General features: G+C 39.8%; 1 protein-coding gene across 1 annotated transcript; it reads left to right on the top strand.

Moving 5' to 3' along the window:
• Nucleotides 1-2,737: 2,737 nt before the first annotated feature.
• thoc5 (THO complex 5) lies at nt 2,738-21,341 on the top strand. Its single transcript, XM_036526914.1, has 20 exons — nt 2,738-2,875; nt 3,219-3,335; nt 4,266-4,409; nt 5,089-5,202; nt 5,768-5,865; nt 5,994-6,140; nt 6,958-7,072; nt 7,472-7,604; nt 8,136-8,213; nt 9,934-9,977; nt 10,471-10,570; nt 14,378-14,486; nt 14,710-14,811; nt 15,858-15,954; nt 16,186-16,297; nt 17,139-17,242; nt 20,218-20,305; nt 20,395-20,510; nt 20,746-20,936; nt 21,133-21,341. The coding sequence occupies exons 2-20, from the start codon at nt 3,240-3,242 to the stop codon at nt 21,194-21,196; spliced, it is 2,052 nt and encodes a 683-aa protein (XP_036382807.1). The 5' UTR covers nt 2,738-2,875; nt 3,219-3,239; the 3' UTR covers nt 21,197-21,341.
• The last annotated feature ends 4,485 nt before the right edge of the window (nt 21,342-25,826 follow it).

Here is a 25,826-nt window from a genome sequence, read left to right as displayed (position 1 = left end):
GGATAAGGCTTGTGCAATCCCTTGTATAGTGTATTATTCACCTTCTTTTTTCCTTTTTTCTTTGATTTTGTGCTTCTTTCAAACAAAATATGAGAAAACAGTGATATGAGCAGCTGTTTGCAAATTATTTTTATTGGTCTTGCAAAAATATGTCTTACATTTAAGCAAGCAGCCAAATCCATACCCCTCACCAATCAATCATTTTCTTGATTTAGTTTATGTGCCACCAACTGAAATAAGCACCTCACTTTATGCTTTCCCTGTCTCCTCTTACCACAGCAATGGTTCACCTTTATCCTGCATTATAGTTCAACAGAATTTTCCATTTGCATCCAACTCAGCCAATTGCTGAGAATGCAATTTCCAAAAGGAAAGGTGTTTTTAATCTCCGCAGTGCTACTATACTAGCTAAACAAGGCTGTAGAGCATGGGGCCTGACCCACCAAGAACATATGACAGGGTACTCCAATGAGAAAAATACCCTTCACTGAGATGGTTATTTTAACAATTGGACTAATAACTCTCCAAATCACATTATGTTAATCAATCAGAACAGCTCCCATGATACCCATCACTGGCAGGGTGGAGCAGGATCAGGGCAGAGGGGTGGGAAGCCAGTCTTGCAGACAGAAGTGCCACTGTGATGGAGAGGGGAGTGGCTGCAGTGGCTTTTCTTGAAGTTACATTTGTTGGGTTATGCAGGTCTAACTGAAAAAGTAAAATTGGACAATGGGTTAAAGACAGCACAGTCCAGGGTTTTGGGATAAGGAAGACAGCCAGTATTTCTGTAGAGCAGTGGGGTCTGAGACAAGCCTACTGGGTGAAATTTTCTTGAGAAGAGGAAAGGAGGTCAGGTCTAAGGAACAGGTGTTCACATGGTTAGAAAGTTCTGAGGTGTCAGTGTCTGTGGAGGAGAGAATATAGCATAGGTGAGTTGGTTGAGGTGGGCCTCAATTGGCTAGAGTTTTGATAACTAGGTCATAGTATGGTGAATGGCAGCAACGATCTTGTTATTGTATCATGTAAAGTCATCTGCATTGAAACAAGGAAGTGGGGTGGTTTAAGGGAGGGAAAAGATAGTGTAAAGTAGGTTGTTAGCGTTAGAGAATGACTCTTGAATTTTGTTTTGTTAAAAAGACATCTTAGCTGGAGAGAGGACAAAACATATCAAAACATAGAATAATACTATTCTTGGGTTTGCAATGATCACCAATAAGATTTTTGAATCCACCAATGATCTTAAACAGTACTTTTTTTAACATGGCAACTCAGTGACATCTCACCCCCTCACTGACTCAGAGAAAATTACAAGTTTTCATTGGTTTGCAGGACGCCCCTCCACCAGAACATTCCAATGGAAAAAGTATTCAATAATTGAATCAGTTGTTCCAAAACTGATTCATTGTGAGTTGCTCAGACTTTCCATGCCAGGGTGACATCTACTGGTATGTGGTCAGGGCAACAAGCCTTCTCATTGTGAACATGCTGGATGTGTTTACTTATCACCTTTACTTTACTTTACTTATCTATTGTACATTGTTTATTAGTTTACTAATTTAAGTTTACTAGTTTACTGTTTGCAGCATTAAAGATAAATAATAAATCAATCCTGTATTGAAACAAATGATCATATGACCCAATTCATTTTGTTTTCTTAATGTAGAATGAAAAGGGAAACATCAAAGCTGTGAACGTGTGGCAAGGAAATAATAAGACACATACATGCTTTTTCAAATTGTGTTAGCCTAAATCAAGATCTGTGTGGTCTAATGAGATGAGAAGTTTGTTATATCATCATCCATAATGTTTTAAACAACAACATGGTAAATAAAAACACTGGAGCTATTGTAATTAAAAACTTTTGATACATAATGCTACATATGCTAAATGAAACTAACAATTTGATAGTATAATGTCAAATGATGTTTCATATAGAATTAGGGGGAAAAAATCTCATGATGATTTCCCTCATTTCATTTTAATATACCTTATGATTTGAACTTATGGCATAGCATTTAGAAACAATATAAAATAGAAATAAAATTAAAGTATATAAAATATAATAATAAAATGTAATATTATATAATATAAAACATTAAATTCTTTGCATTGCACATATTACCCCTTTTTAAAGGGCAGGAGTTTGTCATTCATAGGCTGTTGTCTCACACCCCAGAAGGACTCCCCCAACTCTGTCAGGGGGAACCCAATTGTTTTGTCATTTGAACATGTTGTTGCCAATCAAACGTGGCTTTATGCTTGCACATTACAGATAACAGAATGCCATTTGTGTTACGTTTTTCAGCAAAGCTTAGCAATATTCTGTACATTTATTGTGTGCAACACATACTTCATACCATGCGGATAGCTAACCTTGTGAAAAACGGCAAAAACAATTGTGACGTCAACTTTTGAGGCCATCCAAGAGTATCGAAGTGATGCCTCTGGTACGGGAAAATCAGGTTATCCCTCCACAGGACAAAAAGAGAGATTCATATTTTGAAAACGGAACTACATTTGTTTCTTTGTATTCTTCTAACACATTCCCGTCTGTTATCCTAAACTCACACATAATTTAACACAAGCGCAAGAGTAGCTTTTGGTAGAACTACACTTCCCTACATTAAGTAGTTCCACGTTTCGTAGACAAATGCCGTAAACAGAGGGACGCTGCTGCAAAATCGGGTTGGTTAGTGGTCGAAAAATCTATTCCCACAATTCTCCGCGCTACCGACTAATGGGAAGCGGCCAGTAGAAAGCGGGCGAAGGCCATGGCGAGGTGGAGTGTGTTGCCAGTACAGTAAGCGAGTCCAGTTAGCAGTACAGTTAGCTAGTCACTTAAGCGATTATTTTTCGTCGTGTATTTTATTTGCTGGTAAGTATAACCCATGTTAAGACGCTTTAGGGTTTCGCATGTGCTTTATATGAGCTAACGTTAGTATGATTAATAATACGTTCTCGTGTAAGCTAAGATAGTTAGCTAACTTAGTTGTATGTAGCCAGCCATTTAACTAGCCTTCTAGTCAGCTAGCCTAATAACTAAAAGCATTCAGACTTATTTTCTTATGCGGTGTATTTTTATTTTTCATGTGGTAGCACTAGCAAAATTGACAGTGAATGGCGAATATATATTGCAGCATAATGTTATCTAATAAATGAAATTAACTTAACCAAAATGACGGTAAATATGAAAGCATCTTTCCGTGCTCTGTTCATAGGATCCGATACAAACGTTTACGATGTCGTCTGACGTTCTGAAGAAACGAAAACCCAAAGTGATTCGCAACGATGGGGGCACACCAGAGGGTAAACGTAGCAGAGGTGAAGGAGACCAGGCGAGTACTTTTAATTTCCAGATTTTAACGCTTCCAGTGAACAAAGCGGCAGGTAAATCGCATACACAGCTCATATAGCTTATTGGCCGTGAGCCGAACGTTACCTAAACCCATGCAAAAAGGATTGACTTCATTATCACACCAACTGACAATTTCAGATACATTGGTTCGTACGGATTAGAGGCTCTGTTTCATTTGAGTAGTAGCCAATGATTTCTTCGTGTGTGTACACTGGCCTTGTGAGTTTTCGTTTTACCAAATTCGCATAAACAGCCAGTCACCCAGACTTATTTCCTGATGACACTGGAACAGGGATATTATAAGCACAGGGATGCAGGCAGTGTGAAATAAATTACCATAGTTTTAAATGACATAAGTGATAGGAAGTGTTTTAAATAGAATGTTTAACTATACAATACACATTATGAAACTTGAACATTTATTACAGTGCTTGTGTTTGTAGTGTTAGCTGTAAACACAGCTATTAAACCGTCTTGCTCATGTCACAGTTTAAATGGATGGGATCCATTGAAACTTTTATTATGCAATCTGATATGCTATTTGTGTTGCTTTGGTTTATCCATGTATTGTAAAATTTGTGAACACTGTGACTTTGCTTTGTGCAGTGTAGTTAATGTATAGTGTTAATGTATGGTCTGATGTGGGTGAATGGGCACTTCTTGAAGAGCTCTGATGTTGTGAATATCCAATGAATTGTTGTGGTCTTGACAATTATTTAGCATACAGGTTAAATGGCTGCTCCCTCTGCAATCTGTATGCAGCCACAAGCAAGATAAGTGTTGCTATGGTCTCTTGATTGGCCTTGTGGTCACATAAATGTCATATGCTGTTGAATGTGGTCTAAAACGTCTGGAGACTTTAATGAGAGCTATAGCTATGCATTATCTGATTGTTTACTGTGGATTTCAGGATGCCCGCGTGTATAATGAGGAGGTGGAGTTGGAGGGTAGGGATCCTGCCCAGGATTATGATCAATACAAGGAGACCTGTGAGGCCCTCGCCAGGCTGATGGCTGAAATTCAGGAGCTGAAGACCAGTGGCTCCAGAGACAATGTGAGGAAACTTTCAATGTTAAACTTTGCTCAGGTTCAAAGAACTTCCAGTGTAAAACTAGGTGAACCACTCTTGAGCTCTCAGACAACTCAATACATGATCATGAACATGTTCTGCCTTTTAGAATCCATTACTTTATGCCTTTTTTCTCCTTTATGCAGCCATGTTTTGGAATCAACAGTGATATACAAGGTTCATCTGACCGTCTTAAGCAGGAGCCTTGAGGCGAGATGAATACAGTCCTCCAATACACTCACATGTCGCCAATGGCTGTTTTTCACACTGCAGATTTTAAGTCTGTCCGGGCAGTACAGTAGAGTAGGTGCCCACTGGACAATAGGCACTGCTCCGTTGGTGTCATTTGAGCAACTCACAGGCATCTGGCAAATCGCAGGGCTCTTGAGAGCAATGACACACGGAGACCCTTGTCGAACTATGCACTCCTTGCCCTGGTGTAAGAAATCCATTTTTTGGCTCCTGGACACCTTGACCACTGAGCAGTTCGGGAGCTCTCATATAATTCATTACTTTTGAGAGTCAAGTTATTGAGAACAGATATGATTCTTAGAAGTGGAGTGCACACTGACTTTTTCCCACTTTGGGTTTTATTTTAAAATGTTTTTGTGGCGTGAAGACTGATACTAAGTTGTGCTCCTGCATGTTTACAACTGTTTTACAGTCAGTTGAGATTGAAGAGCGACGCATGCAGAGCTGCATCCATTTCATGACCCTGAAGAAGCTGAACCGCCTGGCGCACATGAGGCTGAAGAGGGGCCGTGATCAAACTCATGAGGTGAACAACTTTTCAGCTGTGGAATTTTCCATGGGTCTCATTTGTCAATCATGCATAGGCCTGTTTCATACAGAACAGCCTATGCTTTTATATAGGCCTGTTCATTATTTTGTGGAAGTACTTTTTTGTTAAATGAGTGTAGTTTTCGATTCATCGGTCTTTTGAACAGGTTAGACAGCGTTCTCTGATCAGGTATAATGACAAAGCTCAAAGATCGTGTCAACCAGTGTGTAAAGAAACCAAAAATTATAGTTTGATTATTTACATCAAGCAGGCTATATTTGTTAGGATTTTGAGATTTAAAAAAAAATCAGAAGGTTAAAACAATGAAACACTCCTTATCCGTAACATATATCATCCTCCAGTAGCAGTGATTATATGATGTCATCCTTCTCAGCCATTGATTAATAGATGGTCAGAAATGTGGCATTTGCTTTCCTAATACATTACTGTGTATATATTGATTTCTCAATACATAGCTAATATCCCAGGATTTAAAATATCTTTTGAGCCATTCAAAATTGCAGCCAATCACATTGCACTTGTATGTCTCCATTGTTTCCAGGCCAAACAGCGAGTTGATGCCCTTCACCTCCAGCTGCAGAACCTATTATATGAGGTCATGCACCTCCAGAAGGAGATAAGCAAATGCTTGGAGTTCAAGTAAGTCATTCAAAGTGGGCAAGAGAGGGTGATTGGTGGTATGTCATGTAAGGCATCTCTGTCAGAGCAGCCAGATGTTCTAACAACCAGGTGCTACGCTCTTGTCCTTTGACTTTCTGTCCCTACAGATCAAAGCATGAGGAGATTGAGCTTGTCAGCGTGGAAGAGTTCTTCCAGGAGGCCCCCCCAGATATTTGCCGTCCTCACCTAACTAAAGAGGACCCTCATCAGCTCACTCTGGCTCGTTTGGACTGGGAGCTGGAGCAGAGGAAGAGGTATGAGACCAAATGCATGGCACCCCACTCCACATTGTTAGCACACCATTGCTCTCATATCCCAGTAACATCAGAAATGTCCACAGGTAAATTTTTTACCCTAGTCTGGAAACTATTAGTCTTCTCCTGATCTGTGGATGGGATGGGTGCACCACATGAAGTTAATATTTTAATCTGTTTGGATGGCTCAACCCTCTCCAACTGATTATGACATTCTTCAAATTCATCCCCCTTCTTTTTATTTTTTATTTATAGCTCTGTAGCTTACCTGTCCCCGCTCATGTTTTAAGGATTATTTTTTAGGTACATTTTAGAGGAAAATATTTATCATAAGTATAGCACATTGTTATGTATACTGTATATTCTAAAATATATGTTTAGTGTCTCATGTCAATCCATAAGACATGAACAAACGTCGGTTGTATGGATGTATATGTGTATGATATATTTTCCTAATTCTCAGTTGCAGCATGCTTTGCTACCCTTTTTTGGGTTAGAAATAAACTTGTTTCCGATTGTATTGACACCTGATGGTTTTTAATCAGCTCTCTGCAGAAAACCTGCCTGAGTCTTACCATTATACTGGTGGTTGTCCACCTCTAGACATTTTATGTATGAACTGTTTTTGCAGCTGGATATGTTCCATAGCAGTTCATGTACTACATCAGCTTCCCACATTAGGTTCCAGTCTATGCATCCATCCTAACATACCCATTACCCAGCCACTTCTTGTTCTTGCCCTAACTCACAATGGCTGTCTGGCTCTGTGTATTGTTTCTAACCATTTAACCCTTCCCTCCTCTGTGCCCCCCTATAGGCTGGCTGAGAAATACAGGGACTCCTTGGCCAGTAAAGAGAAGATCCTTAAGAGCATTGAAGTGAAGAAGGAGTACCTGAGTAGCCTGCAGCCTGGCCTCAATGCCATCATGCAGGTGAGAGCAGAATGTGATGTAGCATTGGTTCCATTGTTTAGATTTCAGTACTTTGGACAGATTTATAATTACGCACTTATCAGTTTGCTTTTTGGAGAATAAGAGATGAAATAAACTAAATGTCTGAAAAAGCACATTTACTTTGCACACCCCCAACTAGCTCTCAGACGACTCATTGAGGTTGACACAAATGATATTTCAATGAAAATCTCAGTGAACCTTATTATGATGAATGTGACAGTGTAGGTTAAAGTGTAAAGGCTCTAGGAGGTAGCCAGCAGTGCTCTGAGTCTGCGTTAGTATCCACCTGTTACAATGACAGCTTTCAGTGGTTATGGATGATATTATGAGTAAGAGCTTTCTTGGCTCTACTATGTATCTAAACTTCCTCCCTCCAAGGCCTCTCTTCCAGTGCAAGAGTACCTGTCCATGCCATTTGAGCAAGCACACAAGCAGAATGAAGTTGCTCGTCACCTTCCACCACCACTGTATGTGCTGCTGGTCCAGGCCAATGCTTATGGCCAGGCCTGTGGTAAGTACGTCTTCCAGGAGGAACCTAGTCTGTGCCTGCTGTGCTTGTTGATTTTGATTCACCTGGCAGTGAATTCTCCATTAGAGGGATGTGACCAGACTGTCGCATTGAAGTTCATGATTGAAGTGATGCAAATGATGGAATTCAACAATGCAAAAACTGTGTGTGACATGGAGAAATTTTTGTTGCATGTTTTTACACAAAGGAGTACAATTGATGCAGTAAAGCCACTTATAAGGAGAAAACATTCCCAGATGGAACGGTCAGCTTCTCAGTGTATAATCTGGAGTGGAATAGTAGAATTGATTCTCACAGAATTATTCTGCTACTTATCACACTTTACCACCATCCATTTTCAGCTTATGAACTCTCATTGTCCCACCATAAAAAAAAATAAAATACGTGGTTTTACGTCTCAGAGCATGGACCCTGAAACCAGTGCCACAGTGTTTTCTGTTCCGGGTTTTAATGATGTTAGTTTATCTGAGTTCAGATTTCCTGAAGATGCAGTTGTGTGGTTGTGCATTTCAGATAAGAACCTCTCTGTGTCCATCAGTGGGGATGTGGATGAAGCCAAGGCCCTGTCCAAACCCCCAGAGGACTCCCAAGGTGAGTGAGCAAACAGCTAGGTGGTCCACTCCAGTGCCACAAGGACTTAAGGATCTGCTATTTAATGAATTGATATCAAACTGAAGACAAGTTACTTGGCATAATTAGGCTAACAGGATCTCACAAAATTCCATAGCAAAAATACCTAGTGATTCCTGCATTCTTTTGCATAATTTGTTCCTGTGTTTTTGTCATGTTATACTTTGAGTCGTTATCCTGGCTCGATATCTCTATACGCTCTACCTTGTTGCAGTATGACACTGGATCATAGGTTAGTATGAACAGTCACAGGTGGGTAAGATTCACAGGTGGGTAATTTGAGTATGAATGTCAAAAACTGAAAAAAGCTGGGTGCACAGAGAAAGTACCGGACCTCACTGAATCACCTTTCTATTATGGTGTATACATCTTTCTGCCACAAGGTGTCAGGACATGTCGAGTTTGGAAATGTGAGTGCTCCTGCCAAGAGTCAACAAGTGCCTTGCCAGTTAACAAGCGCTGTGTTCATCCTGTCTCTGTGAGCCCTCTCTCAAAAGACAACAGTGAGGATCTCTATCAATCACTGTCACTGTGCAGTATTTCGGTGGCAATTTTTGACAGTAACCTGTCAGATCTGTTCCTTCTGAAATCGGGAAAAAGGCATTGACAAGTTATCCTTTATCTTGAAAATCTGTAGCCTTGCAGCCAGTTGAAAAAAAAACCTTAGGGGAGGTTTTTAACAAAAATATGTGCAACAGCTTTAATTTATGTGATTGTACACTTATACACACATCCAGCAGGACACAAGAATTTAAGGCTGATTAACTGTGGAAATGCCAGATCAGTATTCAGTTGACAGCCAAATCATTGCTAATTAATGCTCAGCTGGAATTCAGTCTAGCACACATGGTGGGTCTCTACAGCCATGTTTGGGAAACACTGCTCTAGTTTTCAAAAATGTTCAATTTCCCATCTGTGCAACCCAGTTTTGGCATTGTCATTGCATTAGGCTTCTTTCACCATGACATTCTCTGCTCTCATGCAGGAGCACTGAAGCTAGACAATCCTCCGATACACTTGCATGCAGCCAGTGGCTATTTTGCATACTGCAGGTTTGGCAGCACACTACAGTGAAGTGGGTGCTCTTGCAGGATAGGTGCTGTTCCACTGACATCATCTGAGCAATTTGCAGTTAGCTGATGAATGATGTGGTGCCTAAGAGGAGGGAAGTGAGGAGGCCCTAGCTAACCTACTTAGTGCTGAATAGCCAACATGGACGACTTCATCACAAGTGGAAAGCGGCCGACAGGAGAATAATTTTATTGCAGATTTTCACTCCTTGTTCTAGGAGGATTGGTGATGAAGTGGGAGAGTTGAGTTAATTATAATTCAAGTCTGGAAATATTTAATGTGAGTTACTGTCATTAAAGTTTAACATTTAACCCAACAACTTTTGAAGTAAATAGTATTATGCAGAAACAAGTTGGTGAAACAATTATTGAATTTGAGAATCTACCCACAAATTTACATGCAGTAATTCTTACAGATGTGTCTAAATCTTGCTGTAGCAGAGTTTAGGTACTATATGTGAATCCTTGGGTCAAATCTCATATTTAGTAATTGCTCTAACTAGGGCTTGCTTGTCTTCATTCTGGTTGATATTTAAGTGTAAGCATCACTGAAGACATGTGGGCCTTTAGGAACTTTCACGAACAAATCCCACTCGTGCTGTTTTCTCTAGATGATGAAAGTGACTCCGATGCAGAAGAGGAGCAGCAGAACACGGTGAGTGGCTCTCGCGATGAGTAAAATGGACCAGGAAGAACCACGCGTCTCGGATGGCCAATACACGTTAGTGCCACTAGGTGTCAGTACAACTCCACGCCAGGATTGTAGACCCAAACGATTCCTGAGGGTCACCGAGTGCAGTGTTAGTCAGCAAGTTCAGTCTTCTCCTGTTTCCCTTCAGACAGCGGTGAGGATCTCTATTGATCGCTTCTGATGTTCTATATATGGCAGTTCTTGATAGAGGGCAATCCAATCTGTTCCCTATAAATTGTAGGATGGGGGAATTTAAATGAAGTATGTTTTGTAGAAAATCCAAACCTGTGCAACAAAGGTTATATTTCTTAATTTACATTAACTATCACATATTTTGATGATTGTGTGGTGCCAAGTACAGGAGCTGAAACATAAACTTTTCTACTCAGCATTCCATTTATTCATTTATTGAAGAACTGACAATTTCAGATTATGCTTTATTTCAATTTGTAAACAGAAGCGTCGACGGCCCACTCTAGGTTTCCAGCTGGATGATAAACGTCGGGAGATGTTGAAACGCCACCCTCTGTCCCTTTGTATAGACCTCAAGTGTAAAGGTGAGTGAGTAAGCAGTGGCTACAAGGGGGGAGTTCATAGCTCACAGAAAACGAGTAGCTCCAGAAAACTGACACAGGTTTCTGCACAGTATGACAGTTTGTCACAAGGAGTCCTTTCACACCTCTTTCTTTGCTTGTAGTATCATTTACAGCAAATGATTATGACGAATGTAAAGCCATATATACAGTATATGATGAAGTCCATTGAATCCAATGCACGTGTGGTGTTTGCCTATGAATATTTCATCTTTTACCTTCAGATTTGGTTGAAACAAAAACTGTTAAAATTGTAGTTTAAACGTTTAAAATAGTTTTTTCCTCATTTTATTTTTTCTAATTGTTTATTGTCCAAATTTGTCACAGAATGTCATGGAAGTATATACCAAATTTAAACCTCTGTCAAACATGAATTTAAAGAGCAATCCCTACAAAAAATGTTTAAAGATGTACATACACTTTAAGTACATCATAACCAGTGAAGAGGTTGTTACTCTGAAAGTGCATTGCAGCTTATCTCCAAACTCTTTCAGTGTACAAAAATGCCAATGAATGAAATGGATGGAGATACAGATTTTTTAAAACTGAAAGGCAGCTGGGCTGATGTGCATGCATTTTGAATGCATGGATCATCTCTAACTGTCTTTTTCAGACTGGAGATAATCAGTCCAATCAATTTGCAGCTAATGTGTGCTTATGCCCAGCTGATTGTGTTTCTAGGGGAGTTGACAAGCTTAACTGCTAGAGCCGAACCGAACCCTTGTCTCCTGCTGTACAGTGCCGTGGCCACACCACAATGAAACATTTTGGTTTTAGTTTCTAACATGGTGCTACAACAGTGTAACGCAAAAATGTAATTGTCCAGCATGCTAATTATAGGCATAACAGAGACAGAAGCTATACTAGATTGTGTTATGCCACATTCAGGTACTTGTCTCCAGCATTCCATAAATGTGTATGGTGTTTGAGTCAATTTTTTCTGTTTAAATTCTCAGGCTTCTAGGAAATTAAGGTGAATTCCATATTGCCTATAATGGAGTTACAAAGTAACAACCTTTGGTACTGGAGTAGTTATGTAGTTAGTTGGGTACATATGCATATTAACGTAAACTATTGCTAGCAAACTGCCCCTGTGGCAGCAATTGATAAATCTCAAAATAAAGGTGAGATTTTTTGGCATTATTTTCCACCAGTTTGTACCAGGCTTTGTGGCTTTTTTCCTCACAATTTGCTGGTTCCAGGTGCCTGGTTTGATTTGATGAAATGTGAAGTTATTGAAACAAAATTTGAGAAAGGAATGGAGAAGTTAATTTAAATCTCTGCAAAATTCCTTATCCTTTTTTCTTATTTTCACTGTTACTTAAGTTTGCTTTGTTTTAGAATATTAAAAGATCATCAGTAATATTCATGGAGGTGGAAGAAATGAATTGAATCCTACCATGTCTAATGAATCTAATTCTTTAGATCCCTTTATATTATCATTTATGCAAGAACTGAATGATCAATGTCTTGCTTTATGTTACAGTTTTGTTACACTAGGCCCTTCCTGGGGAAGTATCTGCAGAACAGTTTCATATGAATTTGGGCGCTATGGGGCCTTACTTCTCTGTCAGTATGATTATAATAAATTTCATTCTACAAGATGCGGTAATATCTTAATCTTACAGGAGTCAATGAATAGGTGTGAAGTGAATGACCCAGCATCCCACACATATCCTTCCCTCTAAATTCTCACAATGAGGGCTTTTAACCATCCCCTTCTCCAACAAAATTCCAGGACTTTATTTGAAACCAAGTGATTTGTTAAAAAAATGCTTTTTCCCACCCCTTTTCTCGACACAAATGAAAGTCCTTTGTCATCTTATTTGACAAGGCAGGCAAAGTCATGGGAGAGCTGTAGTCGCCCTCTGGTGGCTGTGCAGGATAGCACTGGCAGAGGATCTGTGCATTAATGACTTGCTGATGGGCTAGGATATAGTGGGGGTTTGAGGCTGGCTCTGCAATGCAGACGTAATTTTATCCCTGGTTGGCTGCGCACTTATTCTCCGGTGCTGTTCCTCCCCCTCACAGCTCAGCACAGACCTCCACACTCCACAAGCTAAGGCCCTGCCAGGACCCCTTTGGGCTGCAGCACAGACTCCGAGCCAACTAAACACAATGCGGGTCAACAGAATGCTGTGTTAAACACTTTAATTTGCCCCAAGGTCAAACAGGGCCACAGCAAGCATATTTTATCCACTTTCTGTTACTATTTGTGTAAATCCCCCCAACAATGCGGCATAGCTGGACACCTTTTAGATGTTGGATCCAGATTGCAAATAAATATCACTCCAACTGAATTCATTCTAAAGTGATACTCTTGAACACTAATGCCGTATGTTTTCAGATGTTCCTTATTAATTTGGTTCATTTATCGTCTCCCATTCCCATTCTACAGTTGGCATTCAGTTTTAATTGATACTCAAGTCTTGTATCAGGGGAGCTCTCGCACGCACACTCGCATTCACCAAAGAAATCTGAAAGCATGATTCCGCTCTTTTGTATCGGCTCAGCATTTGTTCACACAGCAAGTGTGTCCCAAGCGTGGGGCAGATGAAGAAAACCCACAGCGGGGAAAACTGACTGCACTGCAGCAGAATATTACTGTTATTCCAGGCATTGGTGTACTCGAATGCCCTTTGAATCTGCAGAATCTGCACAGATAATCTGGTGCAGGTAACGATCTATAGAGTAGCAAGATCAGTAGGCTGCCTGCCATTCAGGAATTAATTTAACAGGGAGTGTCAAGTGTTGTCAATGGCAGATATATTATTTAAGTAGATTTTAACAGATCAATATAAATAGGTATTCTTCGTTAGTTACGTGGGTGAGCTTGTTGCTGTACCTCTGGTGCTTCCCAGGTCAGATCAGCATGTAGGTTGCAGGGTAATGGTGTCACTGTCTGATGGGCTGTCTGAGCTGAAGCACACACGACAGACGCATGTGAGTGTAAGTGTACCAGGACAGCAATAAGGTCAAAGCTGAGAGAACAGTTTTCGCTGTTATTTAATTTAATCTTGGTATTTCATCCAACTTGTACGATATTTCATCCCATTCCCAACATCCCAACATTTCATCCTGCCCACACCCACAATGCTTTGAAAAAATGTCCACTTACAGCAGTAGAGGGCGGTTACACAATGGTAAAAGTCGTACATGTGGTGTCTGTCCTTATAGAAGCAGTGTAGTGCTGGCATTTATTTTTCATTATTGTATTATGTGTTTATAATATTATTACCAACACTTAGCATTATTTCTCAGGGAATACCATTTTGTGATAATTTCGTATCATGAATTCCAAGTTGCGAATCGTATCATATCATGAGCTGAGTGTGTCATCTCTTGCCTACTTTTCAAATTAGCCACTAATTGGATCGAATAATAATTTTGAAACAACATTATTTGACTGTTTATTACTGTGACATTTTTTGTATGATGCCTGTGTTCCCTGTTTTAACAGCTGCATATTGCTTCTTAGGAAATGAGTGGAAAGTGGTGCCATGAAAGTTTATTCCTCAATCAACAGTCCTTCCTGCTTAGAAAGTGATCATTACTGAAATATTTAACAAATCCACCTCCCGGTCAAACAGTCAAATGCCTCCCATTCACGTTTTTTTTTTTTTTTTCGCTCAGGTGTATACATTCTAAGCACAATTGAATAAGCATTTGAATGTTGTTGATATGTATGAAATGGCAAACAGTTTCACTAGATAAGGGCATGAGCTAAATACTTCACTAATGAAATGACCCTTCCTGCCCCCCTCATTACAGATGGCAGTGTGCTGCACCTCTTCTTCTACTACCTGATGAATCTCAATATCATGACTGTAAAGGTCAAGGTGTCAACTGCCACAGACCTGACTGGAGCCATTAGTGCAGGGTGAGACCATAGTGTGTGTTTGACCGGCGTTTGAGTTGTGTGGTCCGCGTTTGTCGACATCTTTAAACTCTGCATCTATATGTTAAGTATGTGTTTTTGGGAGCTACACTATAGTGATATGCCAGTCTGTTGCATAATTTGTACTGCCGTATTGGATGTGTAGCAATCCTGGAGTTAGATGGGTGTGTGTTTGTGTTTATGACCAAGATGTTTACCCCTGTAGGGAGCTGTTGAACCCTGAGACACTGCTCAACTGCTTGTATGCCAATGACCAGGGCACAGACACGCCCAACCCAGCCAATCGTTACCAGTTTGACAAAGTGGGGTAAGACAGCATTCTATGAATGTATACGGTATTTGGGTCGATTCTTTTTCTCCCCAGCTTACTTTCAGCTCATCCTTGGCACAGTTTACTTTAATTCACTGCTGTCAGCAATAAGATGAAATCCTTAAACGCCCTACATATCCAGTATTGACTTCTTCATTTCAAGAAACATTTCAATTACAGTGTTATACATCTAGTATTGATCATTCAGATAATCCATTTTCTACAGAATTACAGGTGATGGATTGCAAAAACTCCTTTAAAAATTTTTGTTTTGAAATTTCCTCTTGCATGTTAACAATGCTTAAAGTGATGTATCTGTTGCCAGCAGATTATTCAGTTGTTCTGTAATGTAAACAGTCCAACACAAATAGACAGTGACACCTTTGTTAGGACACTTGGCTAAACTGAACAACTTCCATTCTCAAAATGTTATACATGCAAGATGATTATTGGTAGGTGGTAATTAGCACAGGATAATATTTCATATATTTAAATTATTAAATTATATTTTTACCTGTTATATATCATAATCCTTGATTGAATGTTGTATTAAATGATGTGAGTGAGCCCAAAATTAATTTGAACAGCAAGGAAATGTTGCAATAGTAGGCTGATATTCTACATTACAGTACATTATTATTGTCATTTAGCAAACTTATTTAAGTTAGTTATACCCATTTATACAACTGGATATTTACTGAGGCAATAAAAAAGTACTTTGCCCAAAGATACAGCAGCAGTACCTCAATGGGGAATCATGTAATTACCTATTCCAGTTATTCCAATAATATAATTAGCTTGCCTAGCTAGCCAGAGACATTCAGATATAAAGGCTGCTTAAGGGTTGAGGGGGGGTCATTTGACCTCAAATAATATCGTCCCAGATAATATACCCAGTTTGGTATACCTACAGACATTCAATGAAAATGCAAGTCACCTATCAGAACAAATGTGAGGCAACACCACAGTGTCCATTTTCACGTGTTTGTCTGTGTGGTTGAATTCTGACACTCTTTCTCCTTGCGTCATTTGTCCCCCTGCAGAATCACCACATTTGGAGATTATGTGACAGACCTGGGGCACCCTTATATCTGGGTCCAGAACCTGGGGGGGCTGCAGTTCCCCAGCGATAGACCTGAGGTAAAAAAAAAAGGGGAAAATGTTAAGATCTAATTTTTATTTCTAAATACTTCTTAAAAACCAAAGGTAAAATAGTGATCATTAAATGGTTTGAGCTTTATCTTAGGATAAAATGTGCAACATCAGTATGCACAGAGGAGGGTATAAGCCGCTTCATATTTATAAAGATGCCTATAAAAACTGCCTAGAGTTCACAAAATGTTGTTTGTCTACCTATGTGTCCACCTGCAGTGTGTCCCAGGGGGCAGCTCTCTGAGTGCCAGTCACATGGAGACCACCATGAAGCTGCTGAGAGGTCGTTTGCAGTCACGACTGGCCCTGCACAAGCAATTCTGCTCTCTGGGTGAGCTTACCAGTCCCTATGCCTGGTTGTTGTCTTCTCCTCCATACCTGCATGCTTACATTTGTGTCCTACTTGACACTCGCAAAAGCAATGTTTGTATGAATTCAGTAGAACATCTTCTCACTCTCCATTATTCACTGGTGAAGGTTTATTTTAATGGACTGTAGAGGGGAGAATAGAGTATGAGTGCGTAAATGTTGTGTAATGAATCCTTCATTAATTAAACCCATGCTTTGTGCATGTTAATTTTAGTACTGATGTGTATAACATTTAGATGTAATGAAGTGCCCTCTGTAAAATGTGATTCTGTTACAGATCCATCTGTATGAATTACCATTAGCTATTCTATAAGGAAAAGTTGCTGCAGTGCATTGGCATGACAGTTCATTTTAATAAAATGAAAACACCAAAATGGTCATAGAATGGTACATACATACAGAAGTATAAAGAAGGTGCTCATCATGCTTTTTGTTTTGTCAGTTCTGTATCAGAAATGGCATTTCTGCTTGTGTCATTAACATTATTGAATAATTATGTGACAGCTTGAAATTGGAAAAGTAAACACAGTGCCTCATTACAAAGAATGTGAGGAAATGTGGCTATCATGTGGCATATGACTCAAATAAAAATATTAATATCGTCACCCAGTTTGTATTGTGACAAGATATCCTGTATGACAGATTAATCTGTCCCTTCTTACTTGCCTTCAGGGAGGTGATGCTCATTGCATGTCTGTCAGGCTAATGATGAGGAAACATTGCTATTATAATTTCTGTCACCCTGTATAACAAATGTCTGCTAAGTAAGTGAATGATATGTTTTTTTTGTTTGTTTGTTTTAGAGCACAGTATTGTGCCAGTGTCCAGTGAATGCCAGCACCTTTTCCCAGCCAAGGTGGTGTCACGCCTGGCTCGATGGACCACCACAACCTACCAAGAATATGTGGTACGCAGTGTTCTGAGTATGCACCAAAAACAAAAAAAAATTGAGTTGGCATATATTTGCAATGGAAAATATCCATCTACCCAGTTCATATAGAATTGCTGTAAAAGGAAGGATTCAGGGAAGGCAGGACACAATGATGACTTGGTTACAGCCTTTGTCAGGTACAAAAATGACATGCGAGAAGGTGGGGTTACATGTAGAGACCTGTCTCTAATAATCCAAGGTGGGGCTGTAAAAAGTCCTTTTCAATGATGTAAATAGTAGAGAAATACAATGACAAATAAGTAAGCATGTAGTGTTTTAGTTACATTACAAGGAGTTAGAAGATCAGTTTTTTCCTTGTAGAATTTGTAGATTCTGCCTGCCTAGTTATTCTTACAGTTTTTGTTCTGTCTCCTCTTGTGGAGAAACAATTATAATGAATTATAATAATCAATTGCCAATATTCCAAGTACACTAGTGTTCTAGTACACATTTACATTTTTGTCACTTAGCAGAGGCTCTTATCAAGAGCAATGTACTATATTAGTACATTTAACTTTACGTCTTTGACACATCTTTGTACATCTTTGACATCCAGAGTGACTCCCAAAGTTGAGCACAAAGTGCATCCATCCGACACAAAATGTTGCACGGACAGAGACACCAGCATCAGGTGCCAGCATCAGATACATGGCCAAGACCATGAATGTGCATCTGGCCCAACACCCAAGTGTGACACAATACACCCGATAGGCCTGTACTCTCCCAACACAATACCAACACACAGTGTAAAATAAAACTTCCACATATGAGAGATGTTATAAGAACCATATACTTAGGAAAATTTGCTGTTACAGTATAAGATGACGATATAACAGAACCTCACCCAGTGGCCTTCCTCAGTAGACTTCCTTGTTTTTGTATTGCGGGACCGAGAGACGAGGCTGCCTTTACTGCTTCTGTGCAGACACAGCCAATAAATGCTCTGCCAAATGAACAAGGGGGTGAGCAGCCAGCTGAGACGGGGAAGCCTAAAGTTCAGATTAATTAGCAGTTAAAATACACTTGCAAAGCTAATCAAGGCACAAAAAAACAGTAACAACAGTGTTAAGCAACATACTGTTAAAATACAGTACAGCTTAACACAATACACTTTAAAGGGTTCACATAAAACTTGGTTGGCCAGTCAGGTGTTTGTCTATAGTTATCGTTAGAACAATGCCATGGCTGTGGAGTGTGGTGCAGTCCACCCCTACTGTTTTGTGCAATCTGACATTATGAATGCAAATGCAGAACAGCAAATACAGAATAACAAAATGTTGATGTAACACTTACTACTCTTTATGTGAATAACTTTATAATTTGCTTAATTGTCAAGGGAAAGGTTGCAGGTAAAAACTGTTACTTTAGCTGCGTTCTAATGGTCTTAACTGGGGTCTGTGAGCCATTTTCCTCAGCACCAAACTTGACCATTTGACCCACTATAAAAAAAGGTTTCAATCTAAATGTGAAAATTGGCATTGCCAAATCAGACATAACTGGTGTGTCTGGAACGATATTATGAATTATGGAATGCTACAAGATGTTCAGCTATAGTTTTCTCCTTTTTTATTCAAAAAAGGGAGATTCAGTGCAGGCCTGTAGTTCTCAAGATTTTATTGGATATAGACTGAATTACTGTAAAAGAGGCTACTACCAGATTAATTTTTTTCTGTTTGTGGAACCATAAAAAAGCCAGCCTCTTGTGAGTGAAGGAATCTAGAGGACATTAGGGGTTAATAGTTTCTGCAGGTAAGCAGGCACAAATCAATTTATAACTTATACGTTAAGAGCAGTTGTTTTAGACAGTAGAATACTGTTACTACATTCTAAAATGTCTGACCACATTATTCAGCTTCCATCATGGCTTCACTGTTTAAAATATATGATTAAAAGCGGCATTTGAGCATCCTGGTGACCTTACAGTAGTCTAAAATGTCATACATGGTTGGACTAGTTAGTCTCTCAAAGAAAGAAATGTTTTGTAGTTGGGGGAAAAAATGCCAGGTTTGAAATATTTTTGCAAGTGATTTGGAAGATCCTAGGTCAATTGTAAAAGAACTTTTTTTACAAATATATTCTGGGTGGGTAAGTGACAGTCAAGATTCATTGTAAAATTTGCCATGGTGCTACAAGAGTGTTTTGGGCATACCCAGAAAGATGCTTTCTGTTTGGTATGAATTTAGAAGCAAATATGTTTGATATGCTTCAGACATGCTTCACATCAGGATCAGATCAGGAGATCTAAACCAGGCTTTACTGATATATCCAGTTGTGTATAGTTAGCATAGAAGTGAAAATTTATTCCATGTTTATGGATAATGTCTCACAGCAGTATGTAAAAGAAGAGGAGCAATTTTATGGGATGTTGTGTTTATTATTGCATTGTGTACATTAGTCTTGCTTCTCCACCACATTCTCTACACTTGTGCAGCAGCACTGCAGATGTGATGAAAGCAATTATCTGATATACTTCGGCACAGCAAACTGCAGTTTTCCACACTACAAACCCCAGAGCCAGAGCAGAGCAAATGCCAAGTAGAGGATCGATGCAGCTACATTGGTATCAGTGAAATGACTCACACACATCTCAAGCCGCTAGAGGGAGCGGATCAGTAGTAGGATGAGGGGACATGAAGAGCGTAACCCACCCTACACCCAGAAGAATGAAGCTAATTCTATTTCATGGCTATGGACTCATGATTTGTTAGCTAATGACATAACCTGTCCTTGAACTTTTTTTGAATTATTAGGCTCCAGGGCTCATCTTGCACTAAAGAGTGCCTTAACCAGCTGCACCACTCAGGAGCCCCACATGTAAGCAATCTTAATGGTGCAGAGCTTGTTCGTGGAGTGAGCAGTCTGCCTGAGTACAGGTTCGGGAACACTAACAGAAAAGACCCTTTGAACTAAAAACTCTACTGTGAACATTATGCATATTCATTTGTTCACAGGAGCTGCCTTTTACTAAGCATGTTGTGCAGGCTGGCCTGGCTCTGGAGACAGACCTGTACTTCTCGGCCCTGATTGAGAGGGGCACGGGTAAGTTGGATCCAGGACACATTTTCTGGGAGGATGCTTGGGTACCATCAGACAAACCTTGACATTGTGTGCCGTCTCTCACACTCTAGCACGTCTTCACGCTACTGTGGTGCTGAACCCTCGCTACCCTGAGGTCACCCCTCTGTTTGCCCTTTCCCTTAACTGGAAAGGGGAGCGTAGTGGTAGGACGGATGATAACCTGCGGGTAAGTGCCCCGATCCACTTCAGACAAATGTCACAATTTTCACAAATCTAACGTTTTGTTTCACCACCCTTTACATAACTTTGCATAACTGCCTAAAGTGCTAGCTTAAATATCCATGTCTTTATGCTGATTGGTGCTGTATAGAAGCTTCAGTCTCTCCCTTCTGTGACCATGCAGTTTCCCTGTCCATGTGGCTGACACAGACGCTTCTTCTTGTATCTCTCCACCCACTCAGGCCATGGAGAGTGAAGTTAATGTGTTCAAGTCAGAACTGCAGGGGCCCCGTCCGGGCTACCAGCTGCTGACCAATCAGCTGCAGCGCCTGTGTCTTTGCCTGGACGTCTACCTTGAAACGGAGAGTCAGGATGAAAGTGTGGAGGGGCCCCGAGAATTTCCCCGTGAGAAGATGTGTCTGCGTACTGTGCGGTCAGTCCCCACCACGCTGCCCACACACACACCTTTTTCCTGTCTCATCCCCTCATACTTTTTATCTTTCTACTCCCACAGTGACACTCCTTTTCTAGACCTCAGTCCCTTTAACCTTTCTTCACTCTCTGTCAACACTTAATTGAACAGCTTCATTCTCAGACTTCACAGTGCTGACTCCAGCTCTGTTTTTCAGGGGCCCGAATCGCCTGAAACCCTTCAAGTACAACCACCCCCAGGGCTTCTTCAGTCACCGTTGAACAGAATATCCTCAGCTGAGGGGGATCTGGGACCCTGCCTGTCTTCAGTCACTATACACCCTCTCATGGATGTTTTTATATACAGGATTATGTCTGTAGATTAGACAATAAAATACGTTTTCTCACAATGTGTGTTTCGTGTACTTTTGGAGAAGAGCTTTGTAAATGAACAATGTAGCTAAGCAGCCCCCTCTCCACTGCTGCAGTCTCCTTTCCTCCACATTCTCCTCCTAGTCCCAGCCCCAAGGAGACTGACAGCAGCGCCTAAAAATAGTCTGCATTGCACCAGCGCTGATGAGCTTGCTGACGTACCTCAGCACCATCCAGCGCTGAGTCATTGAAACAAATCCTTATGGAAAAAATAGGGAAGCACACAGCCAGTCTCTCCACCGTACCACAAGACCAACTTGCTGCTCACCTGCCTTAAAGACACAGTGATGCTACAACCATACGCCTTCTCATTCACAGGCACTGACCCTCAAAGACTTCACAAACTAGCAAATCCGTACATCAGTATGGATCTCTCATCACTCTGAGAGCAAACCTGTATATTCAGTATTGCAACCATGCATTTACAATAAAGCAGGCAATGACTTATTTAAAATTTATCTTGCTGTTCAAAACACACTGAAAAATGCTTTTTCTTGGAAAGGTATTTATTGTGACATGGTTTGACAGTTTTTTGTAGCAGTCTAATTTGCATTGCTGCAGTGCATACCTTTATGATAATTAAGGCTAGGTGTTTGTCATGGTTACTGTGGTTTTTAGCCTCTTTTGAGAGTTTGGATTTTCCCTTATTTTGAAGTGTATTTTAATGCTCACTGAACATGTACAAATCTCAGGTTTTTGAGTGCCATTTTAAGGGAGTATTCTGTCTTTATTGGTGGGGGTGGTTCAGGACAAATTTTTTTCCATGACCCACTCTCAAGCTGCAAATTTTCTTATATGATAGCTCCATAGCTGAAGACTAATTTATTGGCATAGCTCACATTAGCAGTGGAAGTAACGTGTGCTACTTAGACAGCTGAACTGTTTAGGAATTACAGCATGTACATAGCCCCTGCGCCACCCCCCCCCCATTGAGAGTACCAGAAGTATTTGGACACATTATAACATTATAGTTCTGTAAAGTGGTTATGTTTACCAGTTGGTTGCATATCTTTGAAGACTGTGACTCATAAACATCACCAGACACTGGTTATCTTCCCTGTTGATGCTCTGCCAGGTCTCTACTGTAACCATCTTCAGTGACCCTTAAAAACTCCTTTGTCACTATGACAGTGTGTTTGTCATTTGTCATTGTCCTGCTGCGGATGAAGCACTGTCTATTGATTTTGGAGGCATGTGGTTGTATCTAAGCAGACAAGATATTTCAGGACACTTTAGAATTCTTCCTACTGCTGACATCCAAAGTGATACCACAAAACACTACAAATGAGCTAGTTCCAGTGGCAGCCACACATGCCCAAACCATAACACTACCCACCTTTTTCACTGATGAGGTGGTATGCTTTGGATCATGCCCAGATCCATTTTTTCCTCACTTCTATCACTCTGGTACAGGTTCAGCTTTGTCTCATCTGTCCATAAGACTTTGTTCTGGAACTCCACAGACTCTTTTAGACTTTTAGAGTGTTTTAGACCTGGCTATTCTGTTTAAGCTCACTAGTGTTTTCTTTTTTGTACTGTACCCTCTCATGTTCTGCTGGAGTAGTCTTCTGCATGTGTTGCTCTGACACTTCTTTGCCTACATCCTGGAGAGTGGTCCTGGTTTTTTGGACTATTTTTAGGGGCTTAACAATTAATGTATTTTTCCTCTGTCATCCACCATAGATGTCTTCCTTTGTCTAGTGTGTTTGCCATTGCTCACCTCACCAGCACTTGCTTACTTCTTAATGATGAACCAAAAAGTCAATTTTGGTGTGCCAAAAAAGTTTTGTCTTTGTATATGATCAATTTATTCTGATTTTTCAGCTCCATTATGGCCATCTTGCATTATCACTTCTACAGTCCTGATGCAGTCACCAGCAACAAACTCCAAAGGCAAATGCAAAGCCTAGAATCAAGGCTAGACATATAAATTGCTCTCTTGTGCATGCTACCATAGCAAACAAACATATCTACCATATAAAAGGCACTTGTAGAACTAGCTGTCCAAAAACTAGTATGTACAACTAGACTATGTACAAAACCTAATGTCATTTCTAAACTCTTTTTCCAATATGGATGAAAATACTCTCATTTAAGCTCACAGTCTGTACTGTAGTCATTGTATCATTTCAAATCCAAAGTACTGGTGTACAGAGCTGAAAAACAACAAATGTGTCAGAAGAACATAGGACAATTCTGCTGGGTAGAATGGTCAGCCCCCCCCCACTGTCTTGCCAGAACCTCATGACACATTGCAGAAAGTCTCCCATCAGTGTAATACATGTCAATTGAGGGTGTACAATAGTAACTTGCATTTTTTGGACTTGACTTTGCTCTGCACAATGCTAGAAAACTTAACCCATAACATTTTACAATTACACAAGTGAAACAATGTTTAACAAAAAGAAGACCTAAACATTTTTTTTCTGAAGGGAAAATATTTTTAAAGGCTTTAAGTGAAAGTTATGAAAGGCATGATATGAAGTGAATTGCAGACTAATGTGACAGTAGTAAGAAAAACCGGGGTGAAGTTTGTGCACAGGATTATTACCAGTATAATAAGGGGAAATATAATATGGAGATTGGGTGTTTCTAAGGACAGCATAGTTAAGTGATGAGAGTGAATTAATTCATCACTAATAATTACTAAATGCAGGTGTGTGATGCTATACACACCTATACAGTGGCAGCTGGTGAGCTGGAAACAGGGGAGTTCAATTAACAAGGATGGCATTTATCGATTTAAGTTACATTAAATGCTCATGATACATCACAGCTGTTGTGAGGTCTGTGTTCTAAACGTTATTGTTCATTGCACTCAACCTAGCCTAAAAGTTTTTTTCAGTAATTTAAATCGATCTAACTAAATTTAGCTCTGTTTTGTAATTTGAATTTTGTAACACAAGAAAGCTATAATGTGAAACATTTAAGAGAACGCTTTGGGATTACTTGCCACTTAATTGTTCAAATTGCCATTCTTGTTAATTAAACAACCTCATGCTGTAGCTTTCGCAATAGCGCACAAACTACAGACAATCTGTGCTGTTTCGCGAGCATAATCATTTACTCTATTTACGCATTGGTGTCAATTATTCTGTGAATTATTTGATTTATTTGCAATCAAGGAGGATAAAGGAGAACAGGTTGAAAGTAATAAAGATTTAAAGGTAATGTTTCAGCCTCCCCTGTTTCCAGCTCACCAGCCGCCACTGAACTGTATATGTGTTATGTTGTGTTAGTACACATGTGTTACTTTAATATGGGCCTTTTCATAGAAGCACTCCTACAGATTTTGGTGTGCAGGTTCTGGGCAAAAATAAGTTTGTGAAAAATTTTTCTGGATTAGAGTGTCAGTCTTCAGGACTCTCAAAAGAAATCAAGGTGTTCGTTAGACATTTTTAATCACATTTGATTGAACCACTGTTTCAAACTTAGGACTCCAGCAAACATTTTTTCTTGTTTTTGTTTTTTTAAGTTTTTCATGTATTTAATTGGATTTGAAAGTATACAGAGTAACTGAGTTAATGCATATTTGTCAGCTCCCTTATACTGATATCAGTATTTTGAGTGGCAGGTTTGTATGGACTGACTTATGTCTGATACATTTTAATAATTTGGCGGTTAAATGTGCAGAACGTATTTTAGATGGTGTTCATAAACTATGTAGATGAGCTTGTGAAACACTAGACTAGCACATGTATACACATGTATGTAATGATGGTTACCCAGAGGACAGCAACAGAGCAGCATGAATTCCTCCTCAGACAACCTATTAATCAAAGAGCACGTGAAAATGCAACATTGTTGTACTCCATGAACGGGCGTGGAATCTCCCTTTTGACAATTTAGCAATTAAATGGCATGTAACGATGCAACATTGTTGTTCCATTGTGACAGGTATTGTGACCTGTTTTGAGTGCTTTGTAAATTGTGGACACTTCCTCTCTGTATCGCATGTCATGTAACATATATTTAGGGTGAATGTCAATTCTTGGACATATGTAAGACACTACCATTTTTAATATTCTTTCTGTGCTCGTAAGTATTTTAATCAAGTTATCGTTTTAGTATCCCACCCCCCTTTTACTGTTATGCATTATCCTGCCTGCTTGTAATTTAATAACTCGGTGTCTTTTGCCTTAAACCCACACTGTCTGTTCCCAACTGTTAAATATGGTGGTGTATTTGTTGTATGAACAGCAATCTTGCGAGAGTCCTTGGGTCTGATTATTACTCTGTGTAATAGAGTTATGGCCAAGGAACACAAAACAATGTTAGCCAACCAGATGCACTAATGGTGCAAATGTTGTTTCTTCAAGATGTTCAAAGATGATAATGCCCCAATTCATACCGCTGAACAGTTTTGAGAGCAGTAATTTCCAAATATGAGTGTCTTGGAATTTCAAATACATTTTCCCTTAAGTTAAATGTAAGGGTGTGTCCCTGTCATGTCATGAATTACCCATTGCCAAGAATTAGA

This window comes from Megalops cyprinoides, chromosome 4 (genome assembly GCF_013368585.1).
Source record: "Megalops cyprinoides isolate fMegCyp1 chromosome 4, fMegCyp1.pri, whole genome shotgun sequence".
Lineage (NCBI taxonomy): Eukaryota > Metazoa > Chordata > Actinopteri > Elopiformes > Megalopidae > Megalops > Megalops cyprinoides.
This window is presented reverse-complemented; position numbering and strand designations above follow the sequence as displayed.

What these genes read in the sequence shown, in the direction of transcription:
- thoc5 (XM_036526914.1), top strand. Translation starts at nt 3,240, where the DNA reads ATGTCGTCTGACGTTCTGAAGAAACGAAAACCCAAAGTGATTCGCAAC. An exon ending in GCAGAGGTGAAGGAGACCAG is followed by an intron (nt 3,336 to 4,265) that starts GCGAGTACTTTT and finishes TGTGGATTTCAG; the next exon opens with GATGCCCGCGTGTATAATGA. An exon ending in GCCTCAATGCCATCATGCAG is followed by an intron (nt 7,073 to 7,471) that starts GTGAGAGCAGAA and finishes CCTCCCTCCAAG; the next exon opens with GCCTCTCTTCCAGTGCAAGA.